Source organism: Chenopodium album, chromosome 22 (genome assembly GCF_948465745.1).
Source record: "Chenopodium album chromosome 22, dcCheAlbu1.1, whole genome shotgun sequence".
NCBI lineage: Eukaryota > Viridiplantae > Streptophyta > Magnoliopsida > Caryophyllales > Amaranthaceae > Chenopodium > Chenopodium album.
In genome coordinates, this window is record NC_137855.1 from 11,715,001 (window position 1) to 11,733,983 (window position 18,983).

The following is an 18,983-nucleotide window of genomic DNA, read 5'->3' on the forward strand; positions in this document are numbered from 1 at the left end:
AGTGGCGGATGTAGAATATTTAGTGTGCAGGGACACTAAATCAAAAAAATTAAAAAAAAATGCTTGTATAAGGGGTTGAACCTAAGACTTTTAGTCCAAACTCTATGCATTACCAATTTTACCACTATGACAAAGCTAATTTGATGTTATTTATTGCATTAAAATTGTATTTAACCTATAACTTTACACATTTACTTAAATAAAAAAATTAAAAAAATAAAAATTTGGGGGGCCGGTGCCACCCATGCCCCTTCATAGATCTGCCAATGAGTGGGGAGACAGATGTCCCCTCTTGTACCCCTCCCTCCGCCCCTGTAACTAAACTTGTGCTTGCAAACTAACATGGCCTTTCTTGACTAAATGAAATTCTTTTTCGTTGTGCACATCTCAACCTGATACAAATGTAATGTAGTATATTAGTGAGAGGCTTCTTATGAAAAGTATAATAACATTGAAAATGACAATAAAAAAATAAAATAATGTCAAAAGTTTTAAAATTTTGTTTATATGACTGTTAATAAAGAGAAAATATAGAAGTTAATATATAAAATGACTGATGTACGTATTCCTTTCTAAATTATTATACATATAGGGAAGAATATTAGATTGAAAGATGGAAATCATCTTGTATATAGAAATAAAATATATAGGTTGACCTTAAACCTAAATTTTCTTATCTCAATTATTAAATATAGTTATCTAATGTTAATAATATCAATTGTATTATATAGAACCTTAAAAGATGATCAATCATTATAAATAGAGGTAGTAAATGTAGGGTAAACTAAAGAGAAAAAAAAGGAGCCGAGTTTGATGGAGTTAGGGAGATGATGGGTAGTTGTGGTATGCCTAAATAGAAGGTGGGTGTGGTGGTGGTTGGAGGTTAGTTGGTGGTGGGGGAGTGGTTTAATTTTAAGAAAATGTTGGAGTTAAGTATACAAATGGTGATCAAGTTTTTGTTTTTTTCACCCTTTGGTGATCAAGTTTTTTTTTTTCACCCTTTGGTGATTGAGTTAGATAAACCGAGCACTTAACTCACCGGAAAACCTTTTAACCTGTTTTGAAACTCAGCATAAAAAACTTAGTCACCCAACATAAACTTAATCACCTTCCCAAAAACATAATCACTTATCAATATGAAATCCTGAAATGAGTTTAAAAGCTGAATATATAATACTAGCCTTTGGAATAAATTACAAAAGTATAAATACAAAATATATAATTCCAACACCTATCTATTCCAAAAGGCTACCCAAAAAATTTCTCCATTGCTATCATCATTGCAACAAGAGCTTAAGCGATGAAAACTTCCTGCAAAGGTAACATCATCATAGCTTAAGAATCTAATGCCTGTATTTTTTGTTTTAGTAGGATCACAATAATGCATCTTAATAATGTCTTTATACCCTAAACTACCTATGATCTTCCTCATACCATCCACATTAAAATTAGTATGGAGTTCATCAAACATTTTCATTTCACCACTAACATACTCTAAATCAGGAGTATGTTTCCACACCCCACCAAATCGAACAACAAGTGCCATTGGGATCATCTCCATCTACAACATATAATAATTGTCATTCAATTAAAAACTACAATAGCTATTGTTTAACATCAACACATATTGAAAAATAAAACAACTTTCATATAATTCACAAACAAATTAACACATAAATACACTTTACTCGACATTAAATACTAAATTCTTTCAATTAAGTATAATTACTCTGTTTCACACTACTCCTTCCAATTACACTAAGAGTCAAGATACCCACCCAATTAGAACCATGCATTAGCAAATCAAGAGTCTTACAACAATAATCTAAAGGTAAAAATACGAAATTTTATCATCATACACCAAATTTGACCCTTAATTCAGGAAGAATTCCACAATTTTTGACAAAATTTAAACCCTACGTTTTTCGACTCTAATTAGTACACAACAATTAAGGCAATTATGAACAACTGAACCAAAGAGATGAAGTAGAGATTTACCTTTCGAAGTGTCGAACACCTTTAATCAAGCTTTCCATTAACTCATTAAGAGTGAAGTTTGAAGAACTAGTAAAGAAAATAAAAACAAAAAAAGGGAAAACGTGGGGAAGGGGAAGAAGTGCACCAAAAGGGGAAATTTTGGGAAAAGTTCATAATAGAGCCGTCATTTTCACAATTGACGTGCCTCGTGTGAATAAAAAAAATTAAATACTTGCTTTTTTTCTTATTGGTTAACCACAAGTGACTAAGTTTTTAACCCAATGTATCTGACAAGTGATTAAGTTTTTGCTTCCTTTTTATTTTTTTTGCCAGAATTACCCCCTCCAATCACCAAACGGTGAAAAAAAATAACATAATCACCAAACGGTGAAAAAATATAAAACATAATCACCAACCTTATGCTTAACTCGAAAATGTTGGGGGTGGAAGTTGTTTGATTGGATGATGCTCCATGATTAATTATTTACTCTCACTTTATCTCTTACACTGTTAATCTCATGCTTTTTATTTTCTTAAAAGGCCATTAAGAATTTTCTTTTAATTTGTAAATGTGCACATGAGTCAAAAAATTATAAAATAAAGGTAATACTTGGGATTCATAATATGCATTTTATTACCATATATATGCTGTAAATTTAAAATAAGTACATCAATACAAGTTTCTAATTGGATGCAAAATGTGAATGATTTCATATAAAACTAGTGTATAGCCCGGACGTTGCTCCGGGTTGCTACTTTTTTTAGTCATGTAACTACTAATTTTTTAAAAGACATTTAATAATTTGTAAGTGTTTTCAATACTTTTGTGGTATAACATAAATTTGTGTGCAAGATTATAACATAAGTGACAATTGCTTAGATGATTAAACAATGACATTTCTTCTTAGAGGTTGAGTGTTCAGCCGTATTGAGGAATTGAGTATATGACGTGGCGCAATGAGGAGTCTACGTGACACAATTACGTTTTTAGAAACGCCTTTTAGTATATTAGTATAGATTTATCAAAGGTGAAATGATATTTGCAAAGAAATTAAATTGTAATTGAAAGACTATAAGTTGGAAGAATATAAAGATGATGTACAAGAATCCGAGAAAGAAAATAATAATAATAATAATAGCAATAACATTAAAACTCTAAATTTCTTGCATATTTTCCTATTAGTAAATCTAGTAGAGACAGATTAGTATAGATTTATAGTTTAACAATGCCATTTTTTTGTTCTATTAATTAACTTGAAACCTTATTCAAAAGGGTGCTGATATTGCCAAGGCAAAAAAAAAACCATTTACAAGGCAAATTATCTACCCGCTGCCCGTAATATTTGGGAATCTAAATATCTCAAACTTATTAATTCAATAATATATTTGTAATATTTTATTGCCTTAATAATATTATTAATTACTTACTTACGGTAAGTAATATTATTAATGAATTAATAATATACTAATTCAATAATATAAAATTTTAATTTCATAAAATGCATTTTTTTTTCAATTCGTAGTTTTGAAATTTAATATTTCTCTCCGGATTAGTTATGTTTATCGTTGCTATTTTTAAACATTTGTAATTTAATATTTGCATTTTTTTTTAATCAATGATCCAATGATTTTTTTTTTTTTTTGATTTAATAAAATTTGGACCATTTTTGTAGCTGTTGGAAGTTTTGGTTTATACCTATTGCAATAATCAATTCGTAGTTTTGATTGTTTTGATTCTTCTTGGAGTATTGATTATTAGAATAATATAATGCATGTGTGTGTATATGTAGTGATTTAGTTTATGTGGAGGTGAAGATCATATGTCGATTTGGTATGTGCCAGAATAAAGTGATTTAATTGTTATTGGCAACATTATAGGCAATAAAATATTACAAAGTATATTATTGAATTAATAAGTTTGATATATTTAGATTCTCAAATATTACGGGCAGCGGGTAGATAATTTGCCTTGGAAATGGTTTTTTTTGCCTTGGCAATATCAACACCCAATAATTTATACTTTTCCCTTAAAAGATTAAACAAACATTTTAAAAAAGAGGATGTACAATAAAACATTGTACATTGGCTTTAAATTTACCTTAAAATGATCAAAAGTTACCCTATAATGAAGGAAACTTATGAAAGTCACTCAATAGGACAATATATATAAGTTATCTTGATATAAACAAAAGTTACTCTGTATTTAAGCATTGTGGATAAAAGTTACTTTAAATTCAACAAAAGTTACCTCGATGTATACAAAAGTTTTTCATTAGATTATATTGATGTATATCTGATATATAAATTATAATGAATAATATTCTTTGTATTTCTCATTCATATAAACGGCCATATACAAAAGTACATATAGAGTAGGATACTTGGAGGGCAAGACCAAATAACCTAAAGATAATCACAAGATATATTCACAATATTTCACAATATTTATCTTTCCTAATACCCCCCCCCCTCAAGTTGGAGAGTACGGATCTCGAACACCCAACTTGCGAAGTAGAGACTCAAATTTAGCTTTTCCGAAAGCCTTTGTAAAAATGTCAGCCAACTAAACCGTCGTAGGGACATACGAAGGTGTAATCGTTCCATCTGTAATCGCATCCCGAACAAAATGACAATCCGACTCAATATGTTTTGTTCGTTCATGAAACACTGGATTCTGCGCAATGTATAACGCAGACTGACTATCACAATAAAGATGCATCTCATTCTCATGTTTAACACCTAAGTCACCAAGTAGTCGTTTCAACCACTTTAATTCACAAGACGTTGCATTCATACAACAATATTCGGCCTCTGAAGAAGACAGAGCAACAATAGGTTGCTTCTTGGTTTTCCATGACACTGGGGACAAATCGAGAAGCACAAACCAACCACTCAAGGATCATCTAGAGAGAGGACAACCTGCCCAATCTGAATCACACCAACCTTCCAACTGTAAAGCACTGTTAGATCTCAATAAAATTCCCTGTCCCGGACTTTTCTTCAAATATCGAACAACTCGCAGAGCTGCTTCCCAATGATCAATCCTGGGATTCTGCATAAACTGCGATAAAATGTGCACAGAGTATGCCAAATCGGGTATCGTAACAGACAAGTAAATCAGTCGACCTATAAGACGACGATATTTCTCAATATCCTGCAAATACTCTCCCTGAGATAAGGCCAACTTGTGATTTTGTTCCATAGGGAACTCTGCAGGTTTAGCGTCAAGTAAACCTGTCTCAGAAATAATGTCCAATGCATACTTCCTCTGGCAAATAAAAATTCCCTAGTTATTCCGGGCTACCTCTAGCCCCAAAAATATTTCAACACTCCAAGATCTTTCATCTTGAAACAGTTTCCCAAATGTGAGCATAGCATTTTTATCGTTGCCTGCAACAATTAAATCATCGACATATACCAACACATTGAGTTGCATTTTACCCTTTGTTAGAGTAAATAAAGAATAATCATAATATGACTGTTTAAAGCCATATTTTTTCAAAGCTGTAGCAAATTTCGCAAACCAGCATCTTGGAGCTTGTTTAAGCCCGCACAACGATTTCTTCATCCTGCAAACTTTGTCAAAATTATTTTTCTCAAAACCAGGGGAAATTTTCATATATACCTCTTCTTGCAAATCACCATGAAGAAATGCATTATGAACGTCCATTTGATGAACTTCCCAATTTTTCACTGCAGCTACGACAAGAAAAGTACGAACTGTCACCATTTTTGCAACCAGAGCGAATGTCTCATGGTAGTCTAATCCTTCAACCTGATGATTGCCAAAGATGACTAGTCTCACTTTCAATCTCTGCAGGTTTCCATGCTCATCATATTTTTCTTTGTACACCCACTTGCTTCCAAATGCCTTTTTACCAGGTGGTAATTTATGTAGCTCCCAAGTGCCCTGTTCTTCTAGAGCCTGTATCTCATCTGCCATCGCCTTCCTCCAACCCTCGTGTTTCATAGCCTCCTTGAAACTTTTGGGTTCATTTCCTCCTGTAATAGCAGCAATATATGTTCTATGCTTCACAGAAAACCGGTGAGAATCAATAAAATGTGTTATAGGGTAAACAGTACCTGAGGAAAATGATGTCACAGGTGAACTCTGAGATGATGTAGATGGACTTATATTTCGGATCGTCTGAGTCACATAGTCACGGATCTTCACATTTGGAATTTTCGGTCTCATGCCTTTACCCATGGCTTCGGTGTGCTGCTGTTCTGCCCCCTGCTGCGTGCTGCCAGCACCTTCTGCCCCTTGTTGCGTGCTGCCATCAACCCCAGCAGCCCATTGTTGCATTTTGCCATCTACCGTACCCCAGCAAACCCAGCACCCGCTGCTTCTCCTGCGGGCTGGTCAGGAAGGCTGGCAGACTCCTCCGCGGCTTCCCTGCGTTCTGGAGCTGCTTGCCGCGGGTGTGTTGCGGAGCTGTCTGCCTCTCTCTCCACCCCCGCATCATACTCCTCTTCACTCACACACTCCCCTTCCATCTCCACGCACCACTCATCGTCACTGTCCCCAACATCTCCACCATTCGTACTCACCATTATGGGCTTCTCCCTAGGTGTAATAAAAGGGAAATCGGTCTCAAAAAATGTCACATCTCTTGACACGAAAATTTCACGAGTTTCCAAGCCGTACACCTTCCATCCCTTTTTCCCGAAAGGATATCCTAGGAACACGCACTTCCTACTACGACTTGCAAATTTATCACCTTTACTCTTCATATTATACGCATAACACAAGCACCCAAACACCTGAATATACTCATATGAAGGTTTTTTGCCAAATAATATGTCACGAGGGGTCTTATAATTAAGTAATCTAGAGGGAATTCTATTAATTAAATGACATGCCGCTTGCACACACTCCCCCCAAAATTTTAGAGGTAAATTGGCTTGAAACCGTAAAGCTCTAGCGACATTCAATATGTGTTGATGTTTTCGCTCAACCCGCCCATTTTGTTGAGGGGGCGCGACACATGAGGTCTCAAAGTGTATTCCATTCTCAAAAAAATACTTTTTCAAAGAATTAAACTCCGTACCATTGTCACTTCTAACCACATTAAGTTCTTGAGAAAATTGACGTTTAACAATAGCAACGAAATTATAAAACATGTACTCAACTTCCGTTTTATTTCTTATTAAATAAATCCACACACCCCTAAAAAAGTTATCAACAATAGTTAAAAAATAATGAGCACCACAAGACGATGGAGTCTTGTAAGGCCCCCACAAATCTAAATGAACTAATTCGAAAATACGACTAGCTTTATTTTGACTCAAAGGAAAACCGCTCCTATGTTGTTTTGCCCAAGGGCATACATCACATGATTTAAATCTACTTCTATGACTCACAAACGGAAGTTGTTGAAGAACTTTTCCCAAAGGATGCCCTAATCGTTGATGCCACAACTTTGTCGACCCATCCACATCTATCTTCAAAGTCTTCACCATAGGAACATCACCCCAGAAATAATAAAGTCCATCTACTCGTTCACCCGCTCCTATCACCTTCCTCGTTGTTAGGTCCTCTATAACACAAAGTTTATTAGTAAATTGCATTACACAATTTGATTCATCACATAATTGAGTCGTCAAAATTAAATTGCAAATTAACTGAGGCACATAAAGAACATTTTTAAGAATTAAGCCTCCTTGCAATGTCACCGTTCCAAGTTTGGAAGCGTTTGCATAGTTTCCATTCGGCAATCCCACCGGATAATGGCTCACATTAGACACATTCGTCAATAAAGAAATGTCACCAGTCACATGGTTTGAGGCACTGGTGTCAATAATCCAACCTAAATCATGCTTATCGTGAAGCTTGGGTTTAAGCGAATTCAAATGATCGAGTAGCTACTAAATTTGAGCAGACGTAACCCCAGCAAGGGCTGCCCCGTCTGAGGTAGTTGCGACAGCACCTTGTGAGGGCTACGAGACCTGCTGCCCACCTGTTCTATTAGCCTGAGCAGGAGGAGCTCCACCCCCCCTGTCCTTGCCACCTGTCCGTGCTCCACCTCATCCAGCAGATATGCCACCACGGCATGGTCCACGAGCACCACATGGGCGATCTCCCCACCAGTCAAGGAACCCGTGAATCTGGAAGCAACCCGATTCATCATGTCCCTCCCTATTACAACGAGTGCAGAACCTGTCGTTGTTCTCTGTTCTTGGTTTCTTCCTCAGCAACTTGAATGCCACTGCATTGTTTCGATCTTCAGTTGGAGCATTCACTTCCCCTCCACGCAAACGTTCAGCCTGTATGGCTTGTTGATAAGCTTTGTCCACCGTTGGCAAGGGATCTTGGGCTAGAAGTTGAGCCCTTAAAGCCGCATAGGCAGAGTCCATGCCAATCAAAAAGTGATGAACATAATCATCTTCTCTCAATTTTTCAACTTGATGCACAATGTTACATGTGCACTTACCACACTTACGTTCCGGAACCAAAACATACGTGGTTAGTTCATCCTATATCTTTGATAACTTGCCAAAATAAACAGAAATCAATTTAGTTTTGCCTTGCTTGCAACCAGCCAAGGTCGTTTTCAATTGACATACTCGAGTCCCGCTCACAACACAAAAATGGTTTCGGAGATTATCCCACAACAACTTCGCGTCATCATAATCACCAAGAGTAGACCGAACAATTGGATCCAAGCTACTTGATAACCAAGAAACCAACATAGAATGCATAGCCACCCAATCCTTAAGCTTCTCGGAATCACTCGGTTTTGCAACCGTGCCATCAATAAAGCCAAACTTTCGCTTAGCCTTCAAAGCTGTCTTCACAGCCCTAGCCCATTCATCATAGTTGTCGCCCCGTAATTGAACCGGGGTAATGACATTGCCTGGCCCGTCACTCGATCCTAGATGAAAGGTCAAATCTACCTTCTGTTTGCCTCCATCTCCTCCTGTCATTGCTCACGAATTCTCACAAAAAAAAAAATATTTTTGGATCTCACAAAAAAAATTGAAGTCAAATTGAACGTTGTTTATGAAAAACAATGCTAAAAAAAAAATTAATTCGGATCTCACAAGGCTCTTGATACCATGATAAATTATAATGAATAATATTCTCTGTATTTCTCATTCACAATATTTATCTTTCCTGACACTATCCATGTATAGTAATATACTTGTATATTGTATGTGAGATTGATGATAGATCTAGACATCCAAGCTAGTAGCAAATTGAATGCACTCATTACAAGACCGGAATAAAGCTTTCTCAGCTAATAGTGAAAATACGTAGATAGAATATTCTCTTTACAGTTTTAGAATATTCTCATTCGCCAATTTTGCTTACGTATCATTTGAATTATTTAATTCTAAAATAAAATATTAATCTCTTATTAAGAAAATTAAATCCTATGTGGCTTTCTATAAACTTGGGGAAAAACTCCCCTTTATATATATATATATATATATATATATATATATATTAGATTTAGAAGACTAAAAGATTGAACTGAACCATCAAATTCAAAATTAGGAAGTCCAAATTAATTAAACACTTAAATATAACAACATTACAAAGCATGATATTCAATTTGAAAACAAAGTTATTGCAGCTACTACAACTTCATCCCATAAACAAAATAACCTTGCATTTTGATGCTAAAACTAACAACATGAAAGACAAAGGAACATCATAGAACAAAGCAAGCAGACTACTAAGCGCATTGTCTAGTGCAGAAACAGCGACCGCGTAAACCAACGCAGATGCCGCCGGAGAAACCTTCAGTTCTGCAAACGGTGGCGCAGTTGTGATCAATAAAACACATCCCCTTAAAATGGTGACTCTTTGACTCGCACATTCTTGCCTCAGCTTGGTGCACCATTCCCTCTGTAACCAATCAATAACATCATATTGTTAAATTATTATGTTCATGCGAGTCCAAATCTAAATCGGATATTTTTCGGGTTGGTTTCGGATCCGGTCGGGTCGAGTGTGCTTTTGACACCTCTAGGTAGAGGTAATCAAAAATCGGGCTGAGCCGGGCCTTAACACAATTATTCATGCCCAAACCCACAAAAAAAGTAGCGGGCTTTTCGGGTCAGGTTTGGGCTTTTTAACTAATAAAGTGTTTTTATGCTTGCCCAAACCCGTCCTATTTTCGGGGGACTAATATTATCACCTCTAGTTCATGGTGAAATGAACGTACGTACAATATATTGTTATATGATGTTGAAAATAACAGTCATAATAATCTCACGTAATCACAAAGATTAGATGATTGAGGACGCTCAAATAACATATAAGATCATATATAGACTTGAATTATTGAATAATTATACTTCGTATTTGTCTTATACATTGGGACTTTTCATGTTGTTAAAACCAAGTGTTAATAATAAATGACATAACAATGGATGTAAAAATTACTACGTATGTAAAATCTTTGATGTTAATAAAAGACTTACGAGAAGCAAAGAAGATGAGCAACACCATAAAAAGCACAACAGATTTCCTTTCCATCTTGAACGTTGTTGGATTGGCTACTCTCAAAAAAGGTGGTGTGTATAATGCAAAGATTAAAGCTTGGTTAAGTGTAATCTTAGGACTTAAGCGTCTCTATTTATAGAAGTAACCAATGAATTAAGTTTGTTGTTCTTTTTTCTCTTCTCTATTATTTTTTAAAACAAAAATTATGTAATTTTTTTATTTATTGGGAGGTGGAGTGGGGGTGAGGATGTACGTGTGTGTTGGGGCCTTGGGGGGATGTAACTAACGAAGGCAATGGCTATGAGAAGAGTGAGAAAACACAAGAAAACAAATTGGTACTAGAAACCTAAATAGAAATATTGGTAACAAGAACAACATTTTAGGGCATTTAAAAAGAAATAATACAAACACTATATTATGAGATAGAGACGGTAATGAATATTATAGTGAAAATTACCGTGTGTGGTATTGACATACATAACCTAGTTCTAAGTTATAAATATTAGTCAATCCCAAATATGTCACACACAACATGCACTTTGTATGTACCATGTTTTTCAATTTTTTTTTTTTTTTTTGGTACTGATTAATCACGTACTTTTCATAGATTACTAGATGAACAATTTTTTTTTTTACCTATTCTAATAAAAACTTCTTTTCAACCAACAATGCTACAATCATTGTTACATATCAAACATTATTTATACCATCATTTATATGTCATTGTGTTTTAACTTTAAAGTATAAAAGTAACCTTCTTTAATAAAAGGCCAGGGTCTATCGATATGTTGTGATCATGATGATGATTCTCATCTAATTCATTGGTTTTAAAAGAAGGATTAACCATTACTTTTTTTTTTTTTTTTTTTTTTTTTTTTTTTTTTTGACACAAACCATTATTTTTCCAATTTTGCATACATAAATATATATTTATACGGCTATACCCGAGAAACAACTTTTTTAAACCAAAGTCAAAAAGCTAAACATGAACAAATTCCACCATATAGGCACTTACGATACTCAAACAATGTACTTTTATCAGAATTGGTAGCAATAACATGAAGAATTATAAGAGAAACAATCGAAATAGCCAAATTTAACCCAACCAAACAATCGAAATAGCTAATTTATTAACCCGATACAATAAAAGAAAAAGGGGAAGGGGCGGCTCCAAATTTTATAGTACGTAGTACGTACAACGTAGTTCATCACAAATTATTTTGTGACACAAATTTTTTTATTTACTCCGTACTAGTTAATCTTTTGCTAACTATTGTAAAAGACAAAGAAAATACCAATATTTGCAATTTGTAAGTTCCCAAAATTTAATTAATGGTTAATTGGTGACAATTTGCCAGTGGACGGTGGTTAACAAAGATTAATAAAAAAGCTAAGTTAAAATTCATACATCTCACTTAACGTTTATGTTGAGCCTTGGGATTCACATTGCTCATATGTTTTGAACTCTATGTCCAATATACTTGTTCATGCAAATTTGTTTGTTTTATTACATTGCTCGAGAAGCGATTGTCCAGAGGTGGTAGATAGATCATTTGAGTTTTAGTCGAATCTTAATTAGTTTATCTCAGATGACATCAAATTGAATAAATTATAATTTGAGTTGAATTAGTGTTTAATTTGATTCTATTCAATCATATACAAGTTGAGTAGATTATTAAAAGCGTCAAGTTGAGTAGTGAGATTAATTAATATTAGAACGAGTGGTTATGGAGTGTTTAGATTTAAACTTTCAAGCTTGAGTTTAAATTGTGTTCGATTTGAGTTGAGCATGGTATGAGTTAGAGACGAAAAGTGATTAGTGCGTGTTTAGTTTAATTTGAACTTAGCTTTACTCTATATATATTTATATTGAAATGGGTTAAGTTTTGGATTTCAATAGATTTTGTATCCTTTGGATTTCAATGAACTCCTAATGTCATTTGGCATAAAAACACATAAGGTAATGAAGGAAAATTGATTCTAATAATCTAAACTTTAGCCGATTGTTAATGAATGAATAAATTCATCCAACCTTTTTTGTTTCTGGAAACATATTTCTCCTCCGCGTCTTAAGGTATTTCAGGTAAGTCAACATGTCCTAGAGTCTATGTTTAATTGTCTTAAAGTCCTTGAGCTCCACCTTGCAAGAACGTCTAAGAGTTCCACGCACCTGCAAGCAAGAGAAGGTTAGCTGCCGCGAGGGTCACACCCAGAAAAGCCGCTCTGATGTTGGGAAGTAGAGCAAGAAAGAGAGATTAAAAAAAAGGTTTTCTTTTTTTTTTCTTTTTTTTTTTTTTTTGACAACGCAATAAACAACCCAGACACAAGATTACTACTCATCTCTAGCGACACTTGCTAGATTTTGAGTAGCCTTACACGAGATACACATACTACAACAATTGACATTAAAAGTACAAACATGTAAACTAAAATTAGGCTTCTTGTTTAGATTAGAAAAAGTTACCCTTATTAATCATTGGTGAACTATTTATAGATGTATTTTTAGACGGTAAAGTTGTACTTTAGTGGACAGATTAGGGGTAAATCTGTACGTTGATGAACAATAGATGATTTAAGGATGGTGGGCTGGATTATGAAGGGGTATTTTTGTCATTTTAGGTTAAAAAAAATCTAAATTGGACCATAAAATTATAGGTAAAAAAGTAAAAATAAGCTTTGTTTAGGGTAAAAATACCCCAGCTACGTGGCCCAATTTCATAGTGACACGTGGCCCAATAAGCAGGCGACACGTGGCCCAGTGAGAATGTGACACGTGTCCACTTGTCATGGCGACACCTGTCAGCCATCTCTAAATGCCCTCATGCTGCAATCAGAATGAGAAAAGAGCCCTGATGACCTCAGGCCCAAATCCCGAGAAAGCCTTGAAAGCCGTAAAACGGCGCCCCCCCACGACACGTGGCGACCTCTGATTGCGCAGCCAATCACGTCACGAAATTCTAGGGCATAAACCCTAGAGGGGTGCATGTTCCCACCCCTATAAATACCCCAATCATTTATGATGGGAGGGGTGGATTGTGACATAGCATAAATATAGGTCATTAAAGAGCTCCAGCTTCTCTCTACTTTCTCTCTCTAGCCTTTTCCGTTTCCGTTCACTAACTTGAGCGTCGGAGGCGAATATTCCGATAAACGGAATATTCGTTGTTTTGCAGGTGTCCGAGTCTCGTTGCCAGCAGAGCGTGACCAGTATCCGAGGAGATCACAAAAAACCCCGAAACATTTGGCGCCGTCTGTGGGGATACTCGTCCGTTATGGCAAAAGATGGTCAGACACCTAATACTGGTCCTCGACCAGGAGAAGATGGGTATGTAGAGGACATACATACTACCATACACTCAAGCAATCCTTTGACTGCCTCATTTGAAGAGGCCGAACAACTTCCTGTCACCCCAGCCACTGCAATCTCAGCCCCCTCAAATACTCAATGGGTTGGTACAACCAACTCCCCAAGTTTTTGGGCAATATGGACCGTATGCTCAGATGTTCGGCCAGACTCCCTACCTGGCTGGAACGTCCGTTCAGCCTCAGCCTATTGATTGGCAGATGCGTTTGTTGAATTTGGGGGATAAGCCGCCTCCGTTTTCGCAAGACATACTAGCATCACCTCAACCAGCAAAAGTGAAGAGTGTGCTAGTGGGTGCCTATGATGGTACGGGCAACCCAGAAGAGCATGTTACCTCGTACAGGAACTTGATGTATTTGCAAAGTGTAGACGATGCTACATGGTGTAGATGTTTCCCGGCCACTCTCAAAGGGGTGGCCCAGGACTGGTTTAACAGCCTTCCAGCCGGATGCATCAATTGCTTTACCACCCTCAGTTTGTTGTTTGTGGGAAACTTCTCATACAACATCCCACCAAGAAAGACAAGTCTCAACTTGGCTACAATTGTCCAAGGAAAAAATGAAGGACTACGCTCGTACGTCCAGAGGTTTAACCAAGAAAAAGCCCAAATTCATAATCTTCCGGACGAAATGGCTTACTCAGAATTTCTCCGGGGATTAAGGCATAATGGTTTCAAGTTTGATTTGGTGAGAAAGAAGATTCGGTCATACGCAGGTGTATTGCGGGAAGCCGAAGCCTATATTGAGGCCGCAGATTTTTGTTCGCTCACCAAATCAGAACAGCCGGCCAAGGGGGCTGAGAAGAAGCAATCTTCTCAGCAAGACTCGGCCGGTCAAAAGAAAGAAGGAAACAAAAGAAAAGAAATCTGGGTAGCTGATGACAAGCAACCCAAGTCAAAGAAAAGCAAGACGTACGAGCCTCAGTATGAGTTTAACAAGGATGGTTACTCCATTTTGATGGAGATAAAAGACAAGTTTGAGTTTGAAAAGCCTCAGCCTTTGAGAGGCTCGGCCCAATACAGAAACAAGAACAAGTACTGTCACTACCACAAGGATGTGGGTCATGAAACGAATGAGTGTATCAACTTGAAGAGACTGTTGGATAAGTTGGCTGACAAGGGTCTGCTGAAACCTTATGTGACCAAGTCCAAATTCACCTTCAAGCGGACAGACAACACGTCCGAGAAAAATCAACAAAGTGAAAAGCGGAATGACAAGGAAGATGATGGGAATAGCACTGATTCAGGCTTTGTGGCCGTCATATCAGGAGGCTTTGCTTCAGGCGGCCCAACCATGAGAGGAATCAAGCAGGACGCCCGAAACCTGTCAAATGTGATGCAAACGGACGCCGTCAAGGCCGAGCCATTTCCCGAAGTGATCATAAGTGAAGCTGACCGTGGAGAGGTCAGAGCCTTACACAATGATCCCATGGTCTTTGTTATGAAGATAGCAAATTTGAAGGTGGGCCGGATATTGATTGATACGGGCAGTTCGGCCGATATCATAAGTCTCTCTGCCTTGAAGAATCTAAGCTTCCCAGAAGATGCTTTCCAAGACATAACTCACCCCTTAGTAGGGTTTGGGGGGAGTGTCATTCACCCAGTTGGACGGATTGACCTTCCCATCCGTTTTGGTCAGAAGGGTGAACGAAGAGACATGGTCGTCCGCTTCCTTGTTGTCAAAGAGTTGACCGGGTACAATGTAATCCTTGGCCGTCCCACTCTCAATGCAGCCAAGGCGGTCATAGTGCCCCATTTGATGTTGCTGAAGTTTGAGAGGTCGGACGGAAAAATTGGAACAATTCAAGGAAGTCAGAAAATGGCCAAGGAATGTAATCAGCTGGCCGTGAAGCCAACAGCACGCGGCCCAAAGTTGTCCGAGATAAAGGAAGAAGGAACCTCACTCCCAGCATACCAGGTCGGCCAAAAGCGTAAGGCGACCAGGGCTGAGGAAGCCTAGCAACTAATGACTGTCGGCCGGCCAGATGAGTTGAGGCCTCAGCCGGCCGGCAGCCACCAGGATATAGTGCTTGACTCCAACCATCCAGAACGGACGGTTAGTGTCGGCACTATAGCCTTGGAATTGCTCAGGGATGAGTTGGTTCAGTTGTTAAGTGAATTCAAAGATCTGTTTGCATTTGAAGTTGGAGAAATGCCAGGAATAAGTCCTGATCTGGCCGTGCACAAGTTGGCTGTGAATCCTTTGATAAAGCCTGTCCGCCAGAAGAAGAGAAATCACGGAGAAGAGAGGAATCAGGCGGCCGCAGCAGAGGTGAAAAAGCTGCTGGACGCCGGTTTCATTCGGCAATGCTTTTACCCAGATTGGGTGGCCAATGTTGTTCTTGTGAAAAAGCCGAATGGGACTTGGAGGATGTGCGTGGATTACACGGACTTGAACAAGGCGTGTCCTAAGGATAGCTTCCCCTTGCCTAAGATTGACCGTCTGGTTGACTCTACGGCCGGACACGCCCTTATGAGCTTCATGGACGCATACTTCGGATTCCACCAAATTCCTTTGTGGGAAGAAGATCAAGAGAAAACAGCCTTCGTGACCGAGCAGGGGTTGTACTGTTACAAGGTTATGCCATTCGGCCTCAAGAATGCCCCTGCTACATTTTAGAGGCTTGTTAATACGGTCTTTAGAGATCAACTCGGCCGGAATATGGAGGCATATATTGATGATATGATTGTCAAGTCAAAAGAGCCGGCCGACCATCTCAAGGATCTACGAGAAACGTTCGCCGAACTCAGGCGGCATAAGAGGAGGTTAAATCCAAAGAAGTGTGTATTTGGTGTTGAGTCCGGCAAGTTTCTCGGATTTTTGATCGATCAGCGTGGAATCGAGGCCAACCCTGAAAAAATTCAAGCCGTCCTTGACATGAAGTCTCCAAGAACAATCAAGGAAGTCCAAAGACTGACCGGCTGTTTAGCAGCCCTTGGAAGATTTTTGTCAAGATCAGGGGATAAGTGTCGTTACTTTTTTCAAACCATTAAGAAGCAAGCCATGTTCGAGTGGACAGAGGAGGCCGAGGAAGCATTCGTACAGTTGAAAAACCACTTGCATACATTGCCTCGCCTCGTCAGCCCACTCAAGAATGAGAAGCTATATATCTACCTAGCCATCTCCGAACACTCTCTAAGTGCCGTCCTTCTTGCTGAAAGGGACGGCCATCAGGTCCCGGTGTATTTTATCAGTCATGTACTTCACAATGCTGAGTTAAAGTACCCCCCAATTGAAAAATTTGGCCTGGCCTTGTACATGGCATCAAAGAAGCTGCGGCCATACTTTTTAGAGCATTCAATAGTGGTCTATACAGACCAACCCTTGAAGAAGTCGTTCTCAACTTTAGAGGCAAGTGGCCGCATGCTCAAGTGGGCCTTAGAGCTCAGAGGTTTTGATATTGTGTTTGAACCAAGGAAGGCGATCAAGGGGCAAGCTTTTGCGGACTTTCTGGCTGAAATGACACGGCCTGATCTTCAGCCAGCCGGGGACCAAGTCTGGAAAGTGTTTGTGGATGGTAGTGCAACAGCGACCGGGTGTGGCGCTGGTATTATATGTGAATCCCCTGAGGGGGATAAGTATGAGTACGCGTTGAGATTTCAGTTCCAAGCGTCAAACAATGAAGCTGAGTACGAAGCATTGTTGGCCGGCCTAAGGATGTGTAAAGCGGCCGGGGCAACCAAAGTTGAAGTATGCTCGGACTCCCGGCTAATAGTTCACCAAGTCAATGGTGGCTTTGAGGCCAGGGAGCCGGCCATGATGAAGTACATGCAGCTAGTTAAAGATGAGGCCGAGTGCCTAGAGCAATTCTCTCTCAAACAAGTTCCTCGCTCAGAAAATCATCAAGCGGACGCCCTCTCCAAATTGGCTTCCTCGGCATCATGTGATACTCCAAGATCAGTGTTTTGGGAAGTAAAGGAGAAGAGGAGTATTGATGTCGAGCCCGTTCAGATAATTGATAGAAGTTCAACCTGGATGGACGGAATTATTTCCTATCTGAAGGATGGAATTCTTCCGGACGATCCAAAAGAGAGTTGGCTGATGAAGAGGAGAGCGGCCTGGTTCGAAATGAAGGACGGGAAGCTATTCAAAAGAGCCTTTGTGAAGCCTTACCTTAAGTGTGTAACTCCTGAAAGAGGGCATGAAGTTTTGGACGACCTTCATCAGGGACGTTGTGGCTCACACATTGGAGGACGAGCCTTAGCTGAAAAAGCGACACAGTTGGGATATTACTGGCCGAGCCTAAAGTCGGACGCCATGAAAATGGTGAAAAAATGTGACAAGTGCCAGAGATTTTCAACCCTTATTCATCGTCCAGCAAATAGTCTATCATCCATCAGTAGTCCGCTTCCCTTTGCCAAATGGGGCATGGACATTTTGGGGCCGTATACTCCTGCATCCGGCCAGAGACGATATGTACTAGTGGCAGTAGACTATTTCACTAAATGGGTTGAAGCTGAGGCCGTCCGAGGCATCAAATGGACGGATGTGTCAGCTTTCATTTGGAAGAGTATAATCACTCGGTATGGGGTGCCTCAGTCAATGGTGTTCGACAATGGACCCCAGTTTGAGATACGTCAACTCAAAGAATGGTTGGGAGACCAAGGCATTACCCATTGCTTTGCCTCGGTCGGCCGTCCACAAGCCAATGGTCAAGTTGAGGCCTATAACAAGTTGATTTCAAATGGGATCAAGCGCAAGCTTGAAAAGGCAGGCGGCCTATGGGCAGACGAGCTGGTCAATGTGCTATGGTCCATACGGACAACAGCAAAGAGTTCTACAGGGGAGACTCCATTCTTTTTGGTCTATGGAACTGAGGCTGTACTCCCAATTGAAATGTACGAGCCCACTTTGCGGGTAATGCTTTATGATGAATCGGCCAATTGGGAGGCCATGAAGACCGCCCTAGATTTCCTTCCAGAAGCTAGGGGCAATGCGGCGCTTAGGCATGAAATTTATCGCTTAAGGATGACAAGGGCATATAACCGCCGAGTGTCTAAACGGCCGTTAAAAATGGGAGATCTGGTGTTGAGGAAAATGGAAGCTGTTGGCCGTGCCAATGAGGACGGCAAGTTGACCCCAAACTGGGAGGGGCCGTACCGAATCAGGGAAGAAGTCCGAGACGGCACATATCGCCTTGAGGCAATTGATGGCCGTCAGATCCCACGGACATGGAACACTGACAACT

General features: G+C 38.9%; 2 protein-coding genes across 2 annotated transcripts; both read right to left on the bottom strand.

Annotated features, from left to right (window-relative positions):
• Positions 1-8,004: 8,004 nt before the first annotated feature.
• Positions 8,005-8,904, bottom strand: LOC145603949 (uncharacterized). The gene is made up of 2 exons (XM_081659915.1): positions 8,545-8,904; positions 8,005-8,454 (listed from the first exon to the last, which is right to left on the bottom strand). The coding sequence occupies exons 1-2, from the start codon at positions 8,902-8,904 to the stop codon at positions 8,005-8,007; spliced, it is 810 nt and encodes a 269-aa protein (XP_081516041.1).
• Positions 8,905-9,647: 743 nt separating this feature from the next.
• On the bottom strand, positions 9,648-10,506 carry LOC145606142 (defensin Ec-AMP-D1-like). The gene is made up of 2 exons (XM_081662197.1): positions 10,411-10,506; positions 9,648-9,832 (listed from the first exon to the last, which is right to left on the bottom strand). The coding sequence occupies exons 1-2, from the start codon at positions 10,463-10,465 to the stop codon at positions 9,660-9,662; spliced, it is 228 nt and encodes a 75-aa protein (XP_081518323.1). The 5' UTR covers positions 10,466-10,506; the 3' UTR covers positions 9,648-9,659.
• Positions 10,507-18,983: the final 8,477 nt, after the last annotated feature.